Source organism: Chenopodium album, chromosome 22 (genome assembly GCF_948465745.1).
Source record: "Chenopodium album chromosome 22, dcCheAlbu1.1, whole genome shotgun sequence".
NCBI classification, from domain to species: domain Eukaryota; kingdom Viridiplantae; phylum Streptophyta; class Magnoliopsida; order Caryophyllales; family Amaranthaceae; genus Chenopodium; species Chenopodium album.
The window spans coordinates 31,602,469-31,625,612 of record NC_137855.1 but is presented as its reverse complement, the minus strand read 5'-3'; the positions used below and the strand labels follow the sequence as shown (position 1 = coordinate 31,625,612).

General features: G+C 36.5%; 1 protein-coding gene across 3 annotated transcripts; it reads right to left on the bottom strand.

Moving 5' to 3' along the window:
* Positions 1-272: 272 nt before the first annotated feature.
* Positions 273-22,391, bottom strand: LOC145604837 (katanin p80 WD40 repeat-containing subunit B1 homolog KTN80.4-like). 3 transcript variants are annotated; one of them, XM_081660810.1, is made up of 19 exons: positions 22,159-22,391; positions 21,628-21,805; positions 21,268-21,398; positions 20,370-20,487; positions 20,043-20,269; positions 17,429-17,531; positions 16,214-16,284; positions 16,013-16,087; positions 15,766-15,909; positions 15,386-15,608; positions 14,743-15,252; positions 13,496-13,549; positions 13,267-13,391; positions 11,846-11,992; positions 6,042-6,116; positions 5,798-5,910; positions 4,781-4,897; positions 1,147-1,215; positions 273-1,064 (listed from the first exon to the last, which is right to left on the bottom strand). In XM_081660810.1, exons 2-19 carry the CDS (start codon positions 21,653-21,655, stop codon positions 1,001-1,003), a joined length of 2,394 nt encoding a protein of 797 aa, XP_081516936.1. In that variant the 5' UTR covers positions 21,656-21,805; positions 22,159-22,391; the 3' UTR covers positions 273-1,000. The 3 variants fall into 3 exon arrangements, 2 of the variants coding, with proteins under 2 accessions (XP_081516936.1, XP_081516935.1); XM_081660809.1 differs by having other exon boundaries at positions 275-1,067; XR_014104963.1 differs by lacking the exon at positions 273-1,064 and having other exon boundaries at positions 1,202-1,215; positions 5,798-5,879.
* Between the last annotated feature and the right edge of the window lie 753 nt (positions 22,392-23,144).

The following is a 23,144-nucleotide window of genomic DNA, read 5'->3' as shown; positions in this document are numbered from 1 at the left end:
TTAACATCATCTCTAGATTTTAAGATATTTTCATTCGAAATCAACATGTTGGATTCTAGAGTGTGATCAAATGTGTTTTCAAGTGCATGCATGTATCTGATTCTAAATTCTGTCAATCGGCTACAACAGTCCTCAATATGTGATCAAATTAAAAAGGGGCGTTACTTCATTTCTGCAATATGTGAATGTACAATAATATCAATTCTACAATATGCCAATTGAAATTATAATCGAGATTTGCATTATATTTTGATCAAACAGCCTCTACGAGCTAAGGTTAATTCATTAACATCGTGCAATAATTATATATCTTCAAGAAGCTGGTGAAGTATATAAACAATGCATAGACTGCCATAAGTTATGTTTTCAATAAAAACTTGAAGTAGCACCATATATCTTCATTACCCCATAGGCCCATACCAAGGCTTTACACTCTCAAACCCTACTTTGGAATGACTAAATCTACTACCAATAATAGAAGCCTCAAAGATTTCCCAACATAATTTGTTAGTACTACTGAAGATAACTAAGCAGCAGCAACACAGGTAAAGCTATCTACACGACACGCACAAAAATTGAACATACAAGCATCTTTGAGTGAATCAAATTTCTCGGTACACAAATACAAATGGGAACAAAAGAAATTTTATACACCTCTTCACTCAAGAAACCAGTGGTTACAGAATATTGGGTTAGAGGAGTAAAAGCACCAATAGCTTTCGCTCCACGAGACGCAATGGATCAGTGGCCGCCTGCATTGACTTTAGCAGGTGGGGCTACACAAGTAAGCTTCCGCCTTCAGTAACCATGAAGTATAAACAGTATTGGTTAATGATTTCAGTTAGCATGTGATTAAACACACAAGCCCAGACCGCATGAACTTGCATGCTGCATTATGGTGTTTGACTTGTACTGGGAAAGATCAGGTGCAGCAGTCTCATCGATTAAATACAGTCAGGTGGTTTGGATGTTATGTTCCATCAAGAAATGGAATCTGTCATCATTCAGAAGCAGCACTTAGCGCTAGATTTAGCTCCTGTGCAGACTTCGCAACTGAGCCCCCTCTTCTATACAAAGCAAAAGGAGCTGATTATTCAAAAGTCTAATTTAAAAGAAGATTAAAACACACCCAGAAGAAACGCTAACCTCATAAGCGCTGGCAGACATAGCTTAACCCTTTCAAGTTCAATGTAACAAAGGTTGCACCGCTCCAACCTACAGATTTTAACAGAGGCAATATTGTCTTATGTCAGATGACCTTTGTCAGTTCCTCAATTGTCAACCCAAATATATATATATGTTCATCATAGTTGTGTTTTTTTCCACATCCTCTCTTAGGGATGTTAATGAGTCGATAACATCATGAGCAACACACCAAGATCAGTCAAAACCCATTAATAAACAAACAGGAAAAAAAGTCAGGCTCATTTAGTTAACAAACCAGCTCGCATAATATGGCGTTTAGCTCATTTAGGCTCATGAACAACTCATTTTTATGGGTTAAAAAAATTTTTCATAAGCATTAATAACTTGGCTAAACTCAGTGAGAGTTTCAAGGTTTGGTAAAGCAATACTTCGTATTATGGTTTTAAAAAAACAAAAATTCTGAGTAGCTTATAAGACATGTATTTACATACTACTGAAGGCAATACTAAGAGGGATACTTGGCAACGCATTATAAAAAAATCTTATACAAAATCTAAAGTGAACTTCCTAAAATATCAAACTGCCCATCATAGCACTTGGGTAATTATTTTATCTCGTGTGTTTTAATTGTTTTAATATATTGCATACTTTTTAACACTTGGGTGAGTAAATTCATTATGTTCTATAAATGTTTTTTTTATTTATAAATTTAACACCCATGCATTGCACAGGATTAAAACTAGCACAAAAAATCTATAAAGGAAAGAACAAAAATCCCATTCCAGTATTACACAAATCCATTATACTATACCCACATGTCCCATGAGTTATAAGACTTATAACAGCCTCTTTTGATAAAGCAGTTAGCATATATAAAGCTCATTTTAAAATATTCTTGCCTATAGTTTGACTTAAATTGAACTCAAACAACCTTAGGGCATGTTCTCTTACGTTGAAATTCAGCTCGGCTCGGCTCGGCTCGGCTCCTAATTTCCTTCTCTTATAAAATATTCATTTCAGTTCAGTTCAGCTGAGTTCAGTTCAGTTCAGTTCAGTTCAGTTCAGTTGAGCTAAGTTAAGTTCAGTTCAGTTCAGTTGAGTTCAGTCAATGAGAACAGGCCCTTAGGTATTAACAAGCTAACTCAAATAAGCAGTCAAAAAGCTATGGTGAGCTCAAGCCAAATTTGAGATATTCTTAGAAAATTTTGTGAGAAAGGACCTTTTTTAGTAACTTATTTGTGAGAAAGATGGCATATTGGGACCTTAATTCTTTTTTTTTTTTTTTTTTTTTTTTTTTTTTTGAGATGGGATCTTGTGACGGAATACGGCCATTGACCCAAAACTTCTGGCATTGACTATCACGTGCCACGCACGTGACATTTAAAAAAAAAAAAAAAAACCCTCTTCTCTTTCCTCCTTCCCCTCCATTATAGCACCACCGTTCTCTCTCCTCCCTCCCCTCCCCCGCACCCCATTACCTCCTCCACCCCAACCAGCCATCGCAATTAGGGGTGTAAATGAGCCGACATGTTCATGAACTACTCGCGAACAAGCTCGATCAAAGCATGGTCAAAACTTCGTTTGTTTAGCTAACAAACAAGCTTGAACAAAAATTTTAAGCTCGTCAAATAGATGAACAAAGCTCGAACAACATCATGTTCGACTCGGTAATGTTCATGAAAAGCTTTAAAAAGCGTGAGGCGCACCGAGGCGCAAAGGGTCCTTGGAGCCTAGGCGCAAAGCGTGGAGCGAAAGCGCACGCCTCTTGGATATGAGGCGCAAGTTTTTTTATATAAATATATTTTTATTTTACTTCTTTTTCTAGTTAAAAAAAAAAAAAAAAAAAAAAAAAAAAAAAAAAGGTGGTCAGACTGGTCACGTGACTAACTATCAGAAGGACTAAAGGAAAAGGCTTTTGTATATTGAAAATAAAAGGGAAAAAGAAGTAAAATAAAAATAAACTGAAAAAGTTTTACGTTATTTTAGGTGGGTAGAGGAGAGAGAAAAAAGAAGCAGAAAAAGAAAAGCATGGAGAAGAGTAGAGATCGAAGAGAGAGAATAAAAGGGAAAAAAGAAGCCTACCTGGTTTGCTTCACCGGTGGCGGCCACCGGTATATTTGCTGCCGGAAAACACCGGGGATAGATCTCCAGCCATGTCTGCCGTAGCATACCTCACCAATTTTTCAGTTGCAAAGCAACCCGTAAATTAGGGTTTTCGAAAATTAGGGTTTTAAAATTAGGGGTCAAATTGCAGTGATATTGTTCAATTAACAAGGGGCTTTTGCTCGAATTATCTTTATAAAGACTGGGTAAGCTTCAATTTGGAAAAAAAAAATGTAATTTTTATACAAAAACTGATCCAAAGCCCCTGTTCTCACGCTTTAAAACCTAAGGCGGCTCAGGCGATGCGCCTTACACGTTGGCTGAGGCGGTCTGAGGCGCGCACCTTTTGGAATGCGCGACGCCTAGGAAGGCTGAGGCGTTTTGGCCTGCGCCTCGCGTCGCCTTACGCCTTAACAGCGCCTAGGCGCGCTTTTTAAAACTAAGGCTCGTTTAAGTCCATTTATAAGTTTATTCACGCCCAGTTAAAATTTGAAAAATTTATGTCTTTTATTCATATTCATTTGTAAAAAGTACTAATTATTTCATCATGTAAAAGCATGAAAACTCCGTCATTACCTTTTTCTATAGATTGAATATAAACATCTTATATAAATTAAATGGATGTGTTTAAATTTGAAGGAAACCATTTTTTTGATGATAAATTAGAGCTCGTTTATTTAATCAAGCCCGATTTAGACATGTTCAAGCTCGAATTGAAACTCGAAATGCAAACGAGTACGTTCGTGAACAAACTCGAACTAGCTAAATTCTTAACGAGCCCAACTCGAACAATATTTTTAAAAGCTCCGTTTAAGCTTGAGTTAGTTCCAACACGAATAATTCTTATCAAGCTTAGTTCGAACAGGTTAAAACTCGGCTCAGCTCGTTTGCAACCCTAATCGCAACAACTGTCAAAACCCTAAACACTAACATTCGAAAGCTGAACTACCAATCCCTAGCCATCTTACTGGCCACCACCAACGAAAACAAACCCCACCCACCCTCAAAAACTCTCCCTCCCACCTGAAAACCCCAAAACGAAACAGGATTCCAGGGTGGGGAGGACGAGGGCTGACAAAGAATGATGGCAGTGGGAGATGGAAAAAATGGTAGGCGAAGGGGAAAGGGTGACAGACAACGCTGGAAATTTTAGGTCATGGCCGGACTCCCATCAAAAGGTCCCATCTCACAAATTATTTTTTCAAAAAAGGCCCCAATCTGGCACCTTTTTTTTTATATAAGGTACTTTCTCACATATAATTCACAAAAAAGTCCTTTTTCGCAAAATTTCCTTACGCTTAGCTAGCTTTAGCATTAGCTTGAACATGTTTATATATGTGTCAAGGAATTTTCTTGAAAGGTACACATGACATTACAGGAGCAAATAACAATATAGCATGACAGATTTACCCTTTCACTCTTCTAGCACAATCAATTCAGGATAAATGACCGAATTAATGCAAAACTTCAAAATATAAGTAGCAAGTCTAGCAACATAGACAAAACTGCAAGTCAAGGAAAGAATGCACACCTTTGCTCTGCCTCAATATCCACACCCACAGAAGATGATGCTGATACTGCAGAATAAATGACTGAACCGAATACTCTCACCACCTTTACCAGCATATCAAGTGAAACACCTAAATGCCTGAGTATAATTAAGCTGTTAATTAAAAGACCTTCAAAAAGAATATAATCATGTACATTCGCTATAAAAACCAACGTTGAAAAAAAAATATAATAACTAGGAAACAGAAGCATTGAGACCTTTGATATATGCACTACCAAAACCTTAAATTAAATTCCTTTATAAGGCTAACACCATAAAAATGGCATTGCCACCTCGACAGTACTTCTTTTCAGGTTATGGCACTCTCTAAGCAATAGACCTCAAGCAACATCACCGAGGTATGAAGCACAAACAATCATATGGCCATATCACGGATACAGGGGTAAACCGAACAATGCTCATTGGGTTAGGAGACAAGTCATGACACTAAGGTGCCTTAGCTCATAAGGACACTAACAAAGTTACTGTCTCATGTATTATCAAGAGAAAAGGCAACTCCATTACAGCTATGACCATTTTGTTCCAGCCAAATGGTCCAAATGACGGTCATCATGTTACCCCATATTTAGCAACATCAACTTCTTCTCTTTCACCCTTCAAAATCCATGAACCGAATTTGTAATAGCATTAAGAAATTTTAATGAAATCTTTACATTTACCTTTAATGAGGTTATAAATTGGTTTTAAAAAAAAAAAAAAAAAAGATTATAAGTTGGTAGTTTCAACTGCAGCAAAATTCATTTCTGTAATTTAGTTATAATTATATAGAAATTATCATTATAGCATCAGGTTATAGTCATATGGCTGTTTAATCAATGGGTTTCTACACAAAGCATTTTACATCAGAATGACCCTTTTGGTAGTGCCATGGTGAGGCAACATAGCACCAATCTGCCAGTTTGCCTCTCCATTTTACAATAATATCAATACTATGAAGACTAATTTAAAAGCATAAAAAGTTTGCAGCAAGCTTTTTACCTATCTATATCACTCTCAAGAAGGCTTGCAAGTAGTGACAAGAGGCACGTACAAATCTCCAATGTAACAATGTCAGTTTTGTCTGTCAAAAGGCTAACTACATCAGCAATGACCTGCATTACATAGTGATTGGAGAATGAACCTGCTCTGAGCTAAAGAATTCCTATTTTTTTTAAATGATAAAGAAGTGTCTTGGGGAAATAAAAGGAAAAAGTGGAAAATACATCAGAAGTAGAAAGCTTACACTATGATCAGCCATCTTCTCCATAGCACCAATAGCCCCTTTAACATCATTACGATCCCAAAATCTACGCACTGCCTGTAAAAACATCAGAAAAGGTTAATGTAATAGACTAGCTTGGAGAGGTAGTATAGGTATTTTAGTAATATTAGTTTATTAGGGTTAATAGTCCTTAGTATAAATAAAGAGGGAAGGGAAGGAAATTGGTAGGCAGAAAATTGGTGAGAACCTTTTGGAGAGTTATGGCCTCATGCCATTATTGGAGAGTTGTGAGCTATTAAATTATCGTTTGTTACCCTTCCACCATTATCAATCAATTTAAAGCTTTCACCTTTATTAATTTGCTAGTTAAAATCAGAAATTTGTGCTGTTATATTGATTTCTACTGGTGACCGAACTCAGTCCATTACACTTGGTATCAGAGCGGTGTTCCTGGCTGTCCGGTGCCGGAAACCACCACTACGAATTAAAATAAAAAAAATGGTGTTTGTTATTGCTGGAAGAGAGGCATCACAGCTTATGCAAAATTGGATCTAGGAGGGATGCATACATTTCCAGCAAGAGAGAGCGTGGATGATCTATATCTAAATGATGAACGAAGAGTCCGATGTGAGCTTCAACTTTCTGAGTTTAATGGAAGGAATCTGGATAACTGGGTACTTTAACTAGAGGATACTTTCCAATTTTTCCAGTTTAATGAGGAGGTGAAATTGAAGGCTGCCATCATTGGGCTTAGCGGGAAAGCGTTGGAGTGGTTTGAATGTGAACACAGGTGGCTACCGATACGTGAGTGGTGGGTTCTGAAGAGAGTGTTGGCGAGTTATCTCGGCTCGTCATCTATAAAGCCTTGGCATGAGCAACCAACTCCAGTTCTGCCACAATCAATCCACAATCAATCGAAGTGGAAACAAAGGTGTCACCTCAGATATTCTCAAAGGAGATAGAGGAAAGCACAAAGAGAATCATAAAAATGTTCAAAGAAATTTGGACAAAATCGCTAACAAAGCTTATTCTCCAATGATGAGGAAGGACAGTATCAAGCAAAATTGGAAGATGAAATTGAAAATGCAGATAATGAAGTGGAGGAGCAGGTACACCCTAGATTAGAGGATGATAAGGGAATTTTTGTAGGGGGTGTTACTGTTGGTAGTTCGGAAAACCTTGGCAGTGAGTTGAATTACGTAGATAAGGGTTTTGGAAGAGTCAAATCTAGTGGTAGGCTTGGCGATTTTGGGGATGGATTCGCTGGAGGAGATTAGGGGCGAGCAAAAAATTTGGGTACCCGGTTTTGGAACCGGAACTGGTTAAGACCCGGTGGGTCCAGACCCGGAACCACTTCAACTGGAACCAATTCCAATTCCAAAAACAAGGACCCGGTTCATACCAGTTCCGGTTCCAAGTCCTAATATTTTGGACTCGGTACCCACTGGGTACCTGGTTAGATATGATACCTCGTAGGTTAGTATGTGGATTGTTTGTGTTTTTAGGAAACTACAGAGTTCTCTTTGGCCCATTTTAATTTCTAAGCCCAATTGCCTATAAAGCTCTCAATCCCCTATCAAACAAAACCCTAAAACTCTTAGCCTCCCTCCGTATTTCATTCTCACGCCCCCTCATTTTCACTCAAACGCTCTTTTACTCTTTTACAATACTTCTTTCTCTCTCTTCAATCTTCAATTTCCTACCTCTTAAAAAAACTTTAAGAATGAATCAACGTGATTCTTTTGATAAAGCAGGAAGGTTTTGGATAATTTAAGAGATTGTTTTTTGTGCAACATGATTCGAATAGCAAAGAATGAAGCAATGGAGTATCACAATTGGGTGTTTTTTTTTTATTACATAGTTAACTTGTACTCCCTCCGTCCCAAATTACTTGCAACATTTTGACTTTTTGTACTATTCACACATCTCACTTTGACCATCTTTTTTAGCTATTATATAAAAGTCAATGTAATCATGTAAGATATTGTTAGCTCTATTATAATAAATAGTTTCTCAATATAAACTTTTTATAGCTTTTATAAATATATAATAAAAGATATCGACGGTCAAACATAAGCATCGACAAGCGTGTCCAGTCAAAATGTTGCAAGTAAACCGGGACAGAGGGAGTAATTGTTTAGTGAATTTGGACAATGCATTATTATCTCATCGAAGTATTCAGAAATTAATTTTGCAGTTAAAATGGCACTTTAGTTTTAACTTTGGGAAATAAATGATAAAGGAACTGGGTACCCGGTCTTGGAACCAGTTCCCACCAATTCCGGGACCAGTTCCACCACTATGGGACCCGGTTACAACCAGTTCTAGTTCCGGTTCCAAAATCTCGATTTCGGTTATAAACGGTTCCAGATCCGGGTCCATTGAAACTGACTGGGTACCCGGTCTTGCTCACCCCTAGTGGAGATCAAGGTGGAGCCGATGGCGAATTTGGTGGTGGACATCAAAAACAATTTGAGGAAAGTAGTTCGAGAAAGAAGCTAGTTGGTGTCTTAGGTGGTTCACCAGCAGACAATTTGAGAAGGGAGGTACTGGAAGAGGAGGGTCCGGTGGTGGTCTTGGATCCTTAGCCAAAAAAGGTGAGTTTGGTGGTAAGGCCACCACTAGAAGCGGCCTCAACAGGGATGGAGTTGGCTTCGTGAGAGGCGGGTCAACAGCTAGTGGGTCCGGAGAAGGACCTGGTTGGTTCGGAAAGGGTGAGGATAGTAGTAAGACCACCACTATTGGTGGCCTAAGTATAAAAGGAGGCGTCTTCGTGAAGGGCAGATCTGGTGCATGTGGGTCGGGGGGGACCGGGTTGTGTGTGTGGGGTGCAGGAATAAAGGGCTACAAGTGGTCTGCGATGTTGGGTCGCCGGAGAAAATGGGGGGGGGGGGATTGGGCAGGAACGTCCATGGCAGAGGTGGTGTTGGTCGTGGTGGATTCACGCAGCAGAGGCGTGGTGATTTCGCTGGTGGTTTTACAGGTGGTGGTGATCTTGTCGGAGGTGGACTGATGTCTTTTGTTGTTGGGGGGTCTGTTGGTCAAAAAGGGTGAAATTTCAGAAGCGGGGTGTATGAGAAGCTTCGTAGAAATTGTCCTTAGCTTGGAGAATAAGGAAAACCTAGAAGGGGATAGTAAGGGTAATATTGTCAAAGGAACAAAAGAATGGCTTAGATGGCAACCTGATGGTATTTGGTGTAATACAACATGGGTTAAACCATTCCCAAGTAAGTGGGCTCACTCTTTTAAAGCCCAATCTATCACATTTTGTGGTGACTCAAGGATTGTTCAAGTTGCTTATGTATTAGATTTGCCTTATCCTTCATGTTTTGGGCTTGTTAACTTCAGGGCCATTCACCCAACATTGGTTCTAATTTCCAGGTTCATAACCCAAATTTTCCACTATCATTCTTATAACCTTGAGCCCCCAAAACCATCAGCCTGTAGTCATCCTCCTAACACATACTCTCATTTCTTTGGCCAAGGGTTAAACCAAAATATTCATTTCAATTTACAGCCTTACAATCCCAAGTCAACAAATACCAACTCTACCCAAAATTCAATTAACTATCACGACAAGCTGGTACATTATTCTGATTTTTCTGCCATAGTAACTTTCAGCTATGAACAGAAATTCTCGCTGCAGCTCGCTCTCGGTTTTGGCCATTTCAAGAGTTGGATTGGAGATCACTATTGCCCAGCCCGAGTTTCAAGTGCCGATTATAAACCACCTTGAGGACAAGGTGGAAGTTTAGGGGGCCGGTATTGTAATAGAGTAGCTTGGAGGGGTAGTATAGGTATTTTAGTAATATTAGTTTGTTAGGGTTAATAATCCTTAGTATATATAGAGAGGGAAGGGAAGGGAAGGAAATAGGTAGGCAGAAATATGGTGAGAACCTTTTGGAGAGTTATGGCCTAAAGCCATTATTGGAAAGTTGTGAGCTAAACTCACTATCGAAGATTGATAGCCTTAAGCTATTAAATTATTGTTTGTTACCCTTCCATCATTATCAATCAATTTAAAGCTTTCACCTTTATTAATTTGCTAGTTAAAATCAGAAATGTGCGTTGTTATATTGATTTCCACTGGGTGACCGAACTCAGTCCATTACAGTTAAGCTGACCAAGTAAAAAAATGCTGGCGGACATCTCGTTCTTGTTCAGTACCAATAATATAACTGATCTTAAAACTACAAATTGACAAATTTTCTGCTTCCAAATCATCAAAAACTCTCGAGACTATACTGCCTTTATGACAAAAGATTTGTAAGGCAGACAAGCATATAGTGATTTTTTGTGAAATCTTATCAGGAACTGCTAATACATAGACCAGACTTAGTCTCCTTTTGTTTTCAAAGACTAGAGGTGTGAGCTCATTAAAACAAAGTATTCTACTATTTCAGTTCAATAGAGAGCAACATAAGAGGCCAAACATTGAGGTAGCTTAATAGTAGTTCTTAGAGGTTTGCTTCAGAAATCAAGTTACTTTTGCCATTTAAAGAGTGGGAGAAGGTGAGATGAGGCACAAGTTATGGACATAAAATTAGCAAAACACTAGTTGACGCTCAAATCAAAGGAAGAAAACCAGAACAGACAAGATTACCTTCGAATAAGCTTCATAAACATTACTAAATATAAACAAGCAGAAGAAATAACTACCTAAGTAAGATTGGACAAAATCAAGTACTATTGGCTTTGCCCTAAGGCCCTCGTGTCAAGACATAAAAAGAGGTTAAGGGAAAGGGTAAAGAATCAAAAGAGTTATTTAGGATGAAGTCACGAAGACCAAAGAAAGAAATATAGGTCAGATGAAACAGAAAACTCCTTAATCAAGCAGATTGGAAAGTATTTTTTTAAAACTAAACAAAAATTCATAGGAGAAACGGACTCATAATAGGTTGGACCTTTTGACCAGTAGAGAGGTCTTGGGACACTAGATATGCACTGCTGCGATTGCAAAAACAGAAATTCACAAAGAAACAGCAAAAATACAATTATACAAATAAAAGTTGTTGCACTTGAAAGATAACTAAGTTAATTATCTCTCCACCCAGAAAAAAGAAGGCATAAAGGAATGTACGCGTAAATGCCCAATACTATATTAGGTTCTAAAATTATTCCAAGTTCCCAACTGTTCATGCTTTTCTATTCTACATCACAAACAGCAGAAATTACTTTCTGGTGAAAGATATTGTGATGACTAAGCCACGGTTTACCGATCAGTCCGTAAGTTAGATTTAGGCTCTAGCATCTAGGTACAAAGTAGTATAGTACTGATGCATAAAATGCTATTATAAATGTTGGAAATTGAGATACAGCCCCCAGCTTTGAACTCCCATTCCAAGAGGATAAAAAGGATGTGCATCAAACAACTCCCCTCCATCATTTACAATACCTATCCTCTCACTTGTCACTCAACAGAGACTTACATGCTGGTTGAGGTAACTTTAGCAATTTAAGACTTACATTAGAAAACACATGCAGGTTACAGTGCACTACATATTCTTGAAACTTCTTTCCCACCCACCCCCATATTCCAGGTTCCCAACAAGACCCATGAAAAAATAATGATAATAAAGACTTTGCCGCTATGTTTCAGCCTATGCTAAGGGTTAAGGTGTTATCAGCAAAGTTTTTCTTAGCTTCCAGTTTATCCTAGACACCCATAAAATTAGATGTGTTCAAATAATGGGGGAAGAATTAGAACCAACTTGCCAATTTTATAAAAATAAATAAATTTTAGAAAAAAACAATATAATTCAAAAAAAATAATTTTTTTAAAAAAAAAAACAAAAAAAAAGGAAACATAAGGTTCTGGCAGATACCTGTAATTTACCCAGACGTGATTGCATAGAACAAAGAAAATGATCGTGCCTTCCAATAATCTGGGCAATAATATCATCGTCTGTGACTGAACTCACTGAAGGCATGTCTTTTTCAGTCGAATGAGAATTGCCCCGCGGCTTAGATTTCTGTGGATTATCACAAAAAATATAGAGATTACTACATTTGCAGAAAGCAACGACGAATATTTAATAACATAGGCGAAAATGAAATTCACATTGTCAGACTCCCTTTGTTTCAAAAAGAAAGTTAATTTATCCGCCAAATAAAGAAAAAGAAAATGGAAAAAAATATAAATAAATAAATAAACCCACTTAAAAGAAGCAATGAAAATCTGCAAGAGAATAAGACTCAATAGGATGTCAAGCACAGGAATATTTACATCCTTTTGAGTGAAGAGAAACAGATGTATTCCAGACCCAACTCTAAACAATCCAATGTAGTACTCAATCTCAAAATACAGTATGCAATCTGCTAAACGCCTAAACCAATTTCACAAACAAAACTTTACTAAGATATCTCCTTTTCAGTGTTATCAAACAAGAACTTGTACGTTTGTACCTCCCCTTCCATAATAATAAAATAAAAAAAGAATAGATAGAAACAGATAAAGCTTAAATATACCTACATACTCCTGCCAAGAGAGAGAATCTATCAACACAGTGACATCATTGTACATTTATCAGTTTTCAAATTATACAGATGGTCACCAAATGACTATTAAGTTATCACTGTCTGAAATTCACTGGTTCTAGCTTGGATAATGTTGACATTTAAGAATAAAGAAAAATCCTAGTTGTGGATAGCCATTAAAGTGTGCATTTTAATTGGCTGGAAAACAAACATAAGAAACCATTTTGCGTGGAATACAATCACATATAATCATAACATAGTAAGATTCTAAACTCATGGAAGTCTACCTTGGGATGTTACTGCTCCCTAATGTTTGAACCAACCTTAACAATTGGATAACTAACTTTAATTACACTTGATAACAGGAATATCATGGCTCTGAAATCAGTATATTTTAAGTGGTAAAGCTGTTCATAATGAAATAATATTCCCTGAGTCTTAGTTTGAAATTAAAAATCACCATAAAGGCAGATTAAAAGCAAGGCATTTTCCTTTTGGTATGTTCGTTCTCTGCTTAGGAAACACTGCCAACCCACCCACTTTTTTCTCTCGATTTGATCATTGTACCCCAAATTACTGTTCAGTTTGAGCAGGGACAGAAGGAATGCTAAAGTCTCAGCACCTAAACAATTACAATAGGAAAGAGATGGTCGAAACTATCCAATTAAGTATCAGAGCTAATGTCACAATGTTAAGAATACCAAGCAGTAGCCATAAAAAAGCATATGAAAGAAAAGGCTGACAGCACAAGGGATCATGGAGAGCATACCATCTTTATAGGGCGTGAGTCAACAACACTGCTTGCAATAGAGGTACTGCTGGTAGTAGTAAGATCTTCAGAAGAGGGGGATCTTTCTCTATTCTCCCAGTTTGCAACCAATGAGCGGGTTCTTCCTAGTTCATGTAGAAATGAACACAAAATTCAGATATACAGATACCATATATGAGGCAACCCAGAACATCAAAAAAGAAGAAATTATCAGGGATCAAGGCAATACCAGCACGTTCTGTGGAACCGGCATCTTTACTTGTTTTAGGTACTCGAATTTCATCTGTAAAGAAAATATACAATAAACCATCACTTATATTGTCATAGCTGAGGAATCAGAATTTGATTTTCCAATCATAAGCTTGAAATTTGTTACTTCCATAGTTTCTACAATTTAAGAGTCAATCTTAAGACCCTACAACATTTTCTAATACATGATATTTTATACTGCTTCAAAACCTTGAAGTCCCCTTTCAAGGCCTCTATGCCTTAAAAAATTAACACCATATATGAACAATTCCTGTTACTCCCAAATCTCTCATTAATTTGCCATCCTCAACCCTGACATGTGAACGATACTTATAACTACACATGTAACAATTAAGATTCTGCTTAGTAATTGGGAGGCTAGATTCCTTATCCGAAACATGAAAAGCTTGGATGATTGCACGTAAAATAGCACATTCCTAATCAATGATGGGAACACTGAGCAAACAATCCTATATTTATACCCAAAAGGTATAATATACTTGGGAAATCTCGAATAACACTAAGCTCCAGACCAGATCAGATCAGCAAGCAAAGAGCATAAAAAGCTCATAAGCAAATTTCTCACTGGGCCCAATGTGTCTTTTCATGGGTATCTAAGGAAGTCAGTATATATCATATAATAGACTACTATATTTTCAGGAATCTGATGAAGGATGGAGAAAAGAAACCTTGACGAAAAATGATATGATTTTCATAAGTGTTTTAAAATGGTGTCAAGTGAGCTTCAACCACAGTAACACTAAGCGGGAAAGCTAAGCCACTTAGCTCTACAAAATGGTTTTCTACACATTTGCAGTCAGTTTCACCACACAGAAGGACCACAGCAGAGACACAAGAATGATTGTATCAGGACAGAAGGACCAATGCAACTTGCTACTTGCTAAAGTACAAATTCAATACTCTCATCATAACTTTCATATCTTAGTTACCCAACCAGTTGCATAGCACCACCTTGCTTCACGGTTTTTTACTGTTTACAATGACTCATGGAAAAGATTCGGAGATGGAATTTAAGTGTCTAGCACTAGATCCCCAAATGATATGTTATGTGACAAGTTTCCATGGGCAACAGATGCCCTGATAAGAACGTGATGTAAATTAATGCCTTACTAGGTCAATTCAAGCCAAAGTTATCAAACTTGTACTTGATGTGGTAAATCAGTGCATTAAAATAAAAATATTACAGGAAGCTATCAGAGGACATACAATTGTCAAGCGGAGAGCTGGTAAGAGGCTGCAATGAGGAATTAGATTCAACCTTCATTGAGCCGACACACCTATCCTCTTTCAGGTTCCTCTCTGTAACAGGAAGACTAGTATTCAGGTTTCTGGCAGCAAGTAACATACTCTTGTTTGCAACTCCGCTCATTTCTGGTGCCTTAACAGCTGTGTTTTCAGGTTGGGCAGTAATAGTTAGCCCATCAAATTCTTCAGTTGCGCTTGAAAACCTTCTCGACTCAGAAGACTTAGACTGTGAAGGATGAGGAACAGTTCTCCTGGAAAATACTTCCCTCTTGAATTCTGCTTGCTCTAGTCTTGCATCATCTCTTGGGACAATTATGGGCGCAACATCAGGTTTACTGTTTATAGAAGCATTTGGTGTTGATTGTGCTTTTGAGGTATTCCTTTTCTGAACTACCGCTGTAGGTTGCAATGTGTTTCTTGGACTAGTGCTTATATTGACTCGCTGAGGGGTGCTAGGTATACCACCGGGATCTAACAACAATCATAACCAATAGGAAAACAAGTCAGCATCGTATCTCTGAACAACAGCATTTGAGAGAACAATATAGCTAAAAGAGGAACAGCGGTAAATAAACAGGATAGTCAAGTGAATCTGTTGACATACTAGGAGAGACTCTGGAATCTTTATTTGATTGGTTTGAGTTTACCAAATGCCTTCCTGAAGGTTTTGTTTCTTTTTCTGCCAAATCTGAATTATGTGATGTTGATAGCCGGCCTGATCCAACCTTAGCAGGGTTTTCGTTTTGCAATGACAAATTACCAGATGAAGTAGACTTCAATTCAGAATGTCCATTGGAGCGCGTACGAACTGAATATGGCTCTATCCGCTGAAGACAAAGTAACAACAATGTACAAATCAATTAACTGTAAATCAAAATTAGTTAACCAACCTCCACACACACACACACACACCAAAAAAAAATAAAAAATAAAAACGCATACATAGTCCTCTAGATATATTGATTTGATTACAAATTCACTTACCGAGATGTCAACTACCCAAACTCCAACACAGCTCTGATTATAAGAGCAGCCAAGAAGCTTTCCCTCATGCACATTCAGATCTGACAACCTAGACCATCCAACATCCACGGTATCGTGGCAACGAATCGGTTCCCAAGAAAAAACCTACATTGTGGGATTAAAAGATGAATCAATTTGGCATGTAATTATTAGAAACAAAAATCCCCAAGCTTTGTTATTGCCAACAGAAATAGGGATAGATAAGTACCTTTAGGCTTTCGTGTAATCCACAGAGCAGGGTCCTCCCATCAGGATTAAAGGCCATACAACGCACTCCTGATGTCTTATGGGCACAAGATAAATCAACTAATGAGTGACTTGCACCAGAAACTGAGTAACATGAGATACATCTACAAAATAAAAGATGGAAGAAGTCAAAGCCTGATTAAGCATTATTTGGAATTTTTACCTCAGGTCCTGCTGAACCAATTAGCTCAAAAGTCTCAAGGTCCCAGAATTTGACTGTTTTGTCAGAAGAACCTATGCAAGACATAAGCAAAGTTGATACAAAGATCAGCACACAGATAACACAAAAGGGAGAGTAATATTCAGTTAAGTTCATGTGTATACAATACGAACATCAGAAATATATATTAACATGACTCTTTATGGAAAAAAAAATGAAACAAACCAAATGGGTAAATACAAGTCATACAACCTATGTCAACTTTTTATCTCAAAGCCATATACTGATGTGTTGAGTAGCTCATTACAAATACTGAATTTCACTTCCCCTTTACATAGATATTGCAACATATAGGAATTTACACTTCCTAACATACAGATTTATTCACTTTTATCTTCAATTATATTCTAAGTAATATAATAAAAAAATTGATATTTTAATACTTCCTCTGTTTTTTTTAGTTGACACCTTTCTATTATCACGCTTGCCAACGTATGTTTTTAACGATTAATATCTCCAATTATCAACATTGTAAAATTACAAAAAGTGGATATTAATAAAATATACATTGAAACGATTCAAACAAGATCCCACATGAATATGTTTTATCGTATCTATAAACCAAAAAAGCGAGTCAAAGCGTGTTGTATGAATAGTGTAAAAGTCATACGGTGTCAACTAAACAAAAAAACAGAGGAAGTAGTATCTATCAAGACGAATGTAACAAGATCCCACATGATTCCTTTCCCCTTTGTATAAATCATAATATATGATTATATGGGAGTATGTGAACAGCTAAAAAGCCCAAATGATAAAAATATATGTGGAACGGAGGAAGTATGTATGTTCAAGGACAACTAATTCATAAAAACCCACTCCCTGTTATATTTCATTATTTCATCATAACCCTCTAACATGAAGCAATAATACAAAAAAAAAATGGATCTCTATAAACTCCAATTCCAATACAGATTTATGATACGCCTCTTTATATATAAGAAACTTTGTGCCATAAATCCAAAGTTTCATGTGAACTCTATCACAGACACCCAATCCACTTTCATCTATTGTTTTAGCTCTTAATCTAAAACTTTGTTGAAGAAAAGATGAAGCTAATCCAATATCAATATTTCTTTCAAAGCTACTCTAACAAAAATCAACAGATTTAATGCAAAAAAAAACAAAAATGATATTCAGCTAAAAGGAAGCGTGATGAACCTGTAGCCAAAAGAAACTCGTGCGGATGAAAATCTATGCATTGAACCTGCCCCTCATGAGACTTAAACTCATGCATTAGTTTGCCGGCTGTCAGGTCCCACAGCTGTCAAAGAACAGCATCATAATAAGGACCGTGTACTCTGCTTCTTAAACAATTTCACATAATAAATAGGCAAGTAAATCTTTGAGATAAATGCACCCTAATTGGATTGTTTACACAATAACAACTGCAGAAAAAGAAGCAAATAGAGGTAAACAGTTATACTGTCTCCACCCAAAATAACTACTACCTCCGGGGCTCCGGTTCGTATTATATGCAACTTTGGTGTATTGTTTGTGAGACATAAAAATCTCCAAAGTTGCATATATTACGAACCGGAGGTAGTACTATTTTTCTTTTACATGGGTAAGGAATACCAATTAATTTCCATGTTTTAAAATGACATATATATGAAATTAGCTTTTGTCATACTACAATTACACAAAGGATCTTTCTTTCCCTATGCGATGTGGCATTTAGAAAAACAAGTTTTAATCTTTTAGATAGGTGTAAGAAATTTATAAAAATTAAAAAAAATAAAAAAAAGATAAAAAAAATAAAAAATAAAAAATAAAAAATAAAAAAGCCAAGCAAGGGTCACCTTAAGGTTAAAAGTGTGCCCTCAAGCAATTACGATAACAATTTGTCTACAAAGTAAAGAAACATTAAGCTCCCCAACGATTTTGATTTAACCAATTAAAAAAAAAAAAAACAAAACAAAACAAAACAAAAAAGGGGGGGCAGCCCGGTGCAAATTGGTGTCCCCGCTAGGCGAGGGTCCGGGGAAGGGTCCCACCACAAAGGAACCAGTTAAATAGCCTCAAAAGTAAGAACTTGAACTCTTGATGCATGCAAACTCCATTCTTAAAATCTAAGGCTTTCTTTTTCTCAAGAGCACCACCACATTGCCAACAAAACCATCCCCATATTTCAGCAACCCAACCTTTCTTCCTTTTTATTTTACACACCACAGAAATATAATTGGCAAACATACCCATTTCATCCCAAACAAAACTGAGGATAAATATCAAACAAAGGACACAAATACGTAAGAGCAAAGATGATTAATTCTTCCTCTTCATGAAATCAACCGAGCAAATGGGACAGAAAAACCATAGGCATATTGAATATTGGTACTATATCAAGTCAAACAATATAGTAAAGCTATGGCTTAAGTAATAGAAAACTTAAGTAAACCAACAGTTACCAATATAGCACCTCCAGAGCTTCCATCATCAGCAACTCATAACTTTTTCACAGGTTAAGGCTTTGCAACCTGACAGTAGTTGATAAGGCTTGTGCAACTTTCTAATCTGAAAACAAAACAAGAGTAAACCCCCCACCCCCAATCTATCTTATCTAGGGCCAACTAAAGCTATACGTACAGCTACAATAGCAGGTTTGCTTGTTTATCCCTTTAATGTTTTGGGTCAAACTAAGAGATGTTTACTCCCTTCGTACCACAAATAACTTCTAATCTCTCTTGGGAACATAATTTTAAGAGGATGTTGGTTGTGGGGTTTTGTTTAGTATAAGTGGATAAAAATAATAAGGTAGTGAGTACAGTTTACTGTTTTTCAATTGAAGTGCAAAGCGGGATGCATAACGCTATAAGGGGTTAGAGAGAAGCATTAGTTATAGTCTTTTTCTCTTGCCATGTAGTTCTAACTCCCCAATTACTTGATTAGTGCTATCATTTTCAAAATCTTTGAAGTTAGCATTGATTTTGTTGGTGATATAACTCCACATTGTTGTTTGGTAACAATCAAAATATGGTAGCCACTTAGCCCTTTAAAGTTGTAAAACATTTATCATAATTTTGGGAATCTGGGTGCTGCATTCCATATTGCACTATGACTAGAACTTTAGCACTTCAAAGAAACGACAGCCTAAATATTCAGCTTTTGAAATCAAGACTTCAAAAGCAAGTTAAGGATATATATCATCAAATAGCATTTAAGAGCATTGTTTTATTGTTGAGGTTTACACACAAAAGAGGAAGTTCTCAAAGTTTTGGAATATATGCAGAGGTAGACAATAATCGCGAAATGTGAATAAAGTACAATATCATGGTTGGTGCCAATCAGTATCTTATCTAATCAGTACTATCTAAGTTTTTGTAATATCTGTTGCTAGATTAGCTTGCGATTAAGTTCTATCAATGTGTCAGATGAAGACCATTGATGGACCGACATGCCTAAACATGGTAACAGCATCCTTAAATTTACAAGAAATAGCTAAATTCAGTACAGCAAGAAAATTGTTAATTTAATTCAATATTGCAAGTTGCAACAACGAAAGAAAGAATGATAAAAGTGTAAAAATTGTCAGATTGACATTATTTAGTATCCCATCTTAAAATTCCTGCATCTTCCAATGTGTGCGACAATGAAAAACAAAACAAATAAATAAGGTAAAATGATCATAATTTACTCTAGAAGCAGCAAAATAAATAAAAAAAAAAACACTTAGATAGTCACTAGTCTCACTACTCACTAGAAGCTAGTATGAAGTAAAAGGGGCAATCTAACTATACTGCAACTACACTATATATTTCAGAAAGACAAATCTAACCTTGACAGTGTTGTCCTCACCACCAGATACAACCCAGCGCCCATCCGGTGTAAATCTAATGGCATTGACCCCTCGAGTGTGGCCTTTGTAAGTGTGAATGCAACCTTTCCTTCTAATATCCCATATCTTTAAATTTGTATCCAGAGATCCAGATGCAAAGAACTCCCCAAATGGATGGAAGTCCACAGATATACAGTTGGATCTATGGCCCGTGAGTGTTCGAACAACTAAAAGAAATATATATTAATTTCATATAGATGGGAGCCTCAAAAACAAATACAGAGACATAGCAAATGCGATGTGCCTAATTACAGCTGGTATACATACTCTTTGCTTCTTCTAGATCCCAAAGCTTGATTGTTCCACTTGCTGCTCCAGCAGCAACAAGAACTTCTGAAGAATCAAAACCTACTGAGTCAATCCCACTTGAGTGACCTGACAAACTCTGCATGAGAAGTCATAGTTAAAAAGGAAGACAAATTTCAACAAATTATGAACCACAGTTATTTGAGAAAACAAGTACATTCAATATACGTTTCAGAAGCCTGTTCTTATTTGTAAGATTGTAGTGATACTTACAGCAAAACTACACTTGAGCCAACTCTCTGGAAGAACCATAACCACCAATTGGCCCCATCTTTTTTACAAATTAAAGAGACAGGAATAACACTAAAAAAAAGTACCATATACTACGTAGCATCCCCATGTTTTCATCTTTACATGAAGTTTTTTATAAGCAAGAAAAATGTTCAATACCACAAAGGAGGCACTTAATATGATCAATAAAGATCAAGAACTAAAAAATTTGAGAAAACTTAAACGCCTAAGTGGATATCTTCTATGCCACTTCTCCAAACAATATGTAGAACACTTCAAAGTTTTCATTTACTTTCCCTTCACAAAACGACATAAAGACAAGAATTAAATTGATTCCGGCCAAGTCATATGCTTCTTGATACTTAAAATAAGTTTGTATTGTTAGTCTTAAACAAGTTTACCAATTCCGGTAACATCACAACTCCACCCTGTAACTCTATGAAGCGTGGCTGGCACTTAAACCAAACTACATCATGTTCTTTTCCCCTTATTTTCCTCTGTTATACCATTAAAGGCAAAAATCCTTTTGTGTAATCTTAATACTCCAACCCCCAATATTAACCCATTTGTTTTGAACAAGACTGTTGAAGTAAAAGTACATATACATGTTGAAGCTGAATGAACTAACCAATATGGCATTGGGTTTTCCAATGGCCCAAAGATTGACTTTGTGGTCTTCTCCTCCAGTGACTAAAACCCTTGACGACTTCCTTCCGATTTTCAGGCAATTGACAGCAGAAGTATGCGCTACAAACTCCTCTGTAACAATCCGTTAAGGAAACAAATCCAAAGACACGATACATAAAAATAAAAGAACCATCTTTGGACAATGTAGTACAGAAACAGGGAAAACTAAACGGTTTAGGACACTGATCAAGCAATTAGGGCCACAGTTTCCAAGCATTGACAAAAAAATGTCTCATAACTCAGAAAATTAACACAATAATACAAAGAATTAAGTAACAATTGCATAAGAACGAAAGGATACGTAGCTTATAAGCACGTTTGGTCGTCATCAAGGCGAGGCGTGAAGATTAATCTACGACACCAGTATAAAAACCTTGAAGAAGCTCCGTCGTGGGCGGACAAGACGGTTGCTGTTCATCTTACAGACCTACCCATTTAGATCTCCCCCAATTAAGCAGCAATGTATGTCCTCTTTTCCCCTTAAAATTAAACATTATACTTCAATCAATCAGCATAATATTATCATAATAATATTAATAATATATTGCTTGGAGAAAGGGTTCATTTTCATGGTTTCATCCTGACATTAAAGGGTTATATAAACCAAAGCCTGCAACACATTATCAATCAAAGTTGACTCAATTTATCAAAAATTAAGTTGAACTCCTCTTAATTTAAGTATATAAATAGCAAAATTTCAGCAACAAGATCGCTCGTTAGAATCATTCATAACTTGAGTTTTGGTAACCAATTGCTCAATAATCAGCATTTGAAGAACCCTAATTTGAGTTAGTGACTATTAAATTAAACGATAAAAAAAAAAATATTTTACCTCGGGAGCTGCTTCAATGGAGGAGATAGAGCTCACAAGCTGCTTCAATGGAGGAGATAGAGCTCACAAGCTGCTTCAATGGAGGAGATAGAGCTCAGAAGTCGCTTTAATGGAGGAGATAGAGCTCAGAAGGCGCTTTAATGGAGAATTGACAGTACGCTTCAATGGAGGAGAGAGAAGAGGTGCAGCGCAAACGTGAGAAAGAAATATAGATCTAGGAGGAAATGAGGAATAGTGATGACCCTCAAACCAAAAAAAAAAAAAAAAAAAAGAAACACGCCTATAAAACTTGAATTCAAATTATCAAATTCATGTTTAAAGAGCTTTCACTTTTCCATCGAAGAAGTTTTTGGTGGTAAAACTTTTTAAATTTTATAGAGTTCGTTTACCATTAAAAGTATATTATGTATGTCACATAATGAATCAAAAAATATTTAGACTTATTAAAATCATGATAATTTTGAAAACTGACAACAAAAAAGTGGAAACACCTTTTTTTTGTTTCCTGTTTTTGGTTTTTAAAAAAACGGTAAACTAAAAACCAAAAATGATGTCAAACAAGGCCTTAATTATTGAATATTAATTTCACAATCTGGTTTTATTGTTAGGGCATGTTCTCATTGACTGAACTCAGCTGAACTGAACTGAACTGATTGAACTGAACTGAAATGAATATTTTATAAAAGAAGGAAATTAGAAGTTGAACTAAACTGAACTGAGCTGAAGTGAACTGAATTTCAGCGTATGAGAACAGACCCTTAATTTAAAAAAGAAGATTGATGATAATAATAACAATAACTAGTGTTCCCTTTTCCTAATCAAGTGAAACTCTTTATGAATTATAAGTATTAAGTGTATGTTCTCTTCAACTTATTTTCAGTTCAGTTCAGTTCCTAATTTTCTCCTCTCATAAAATATTTTGTTTAGTTTAGTTCAGTAATTCAGAACAGGCCCTACTATACTACTATACACACAAAAGTGTATTG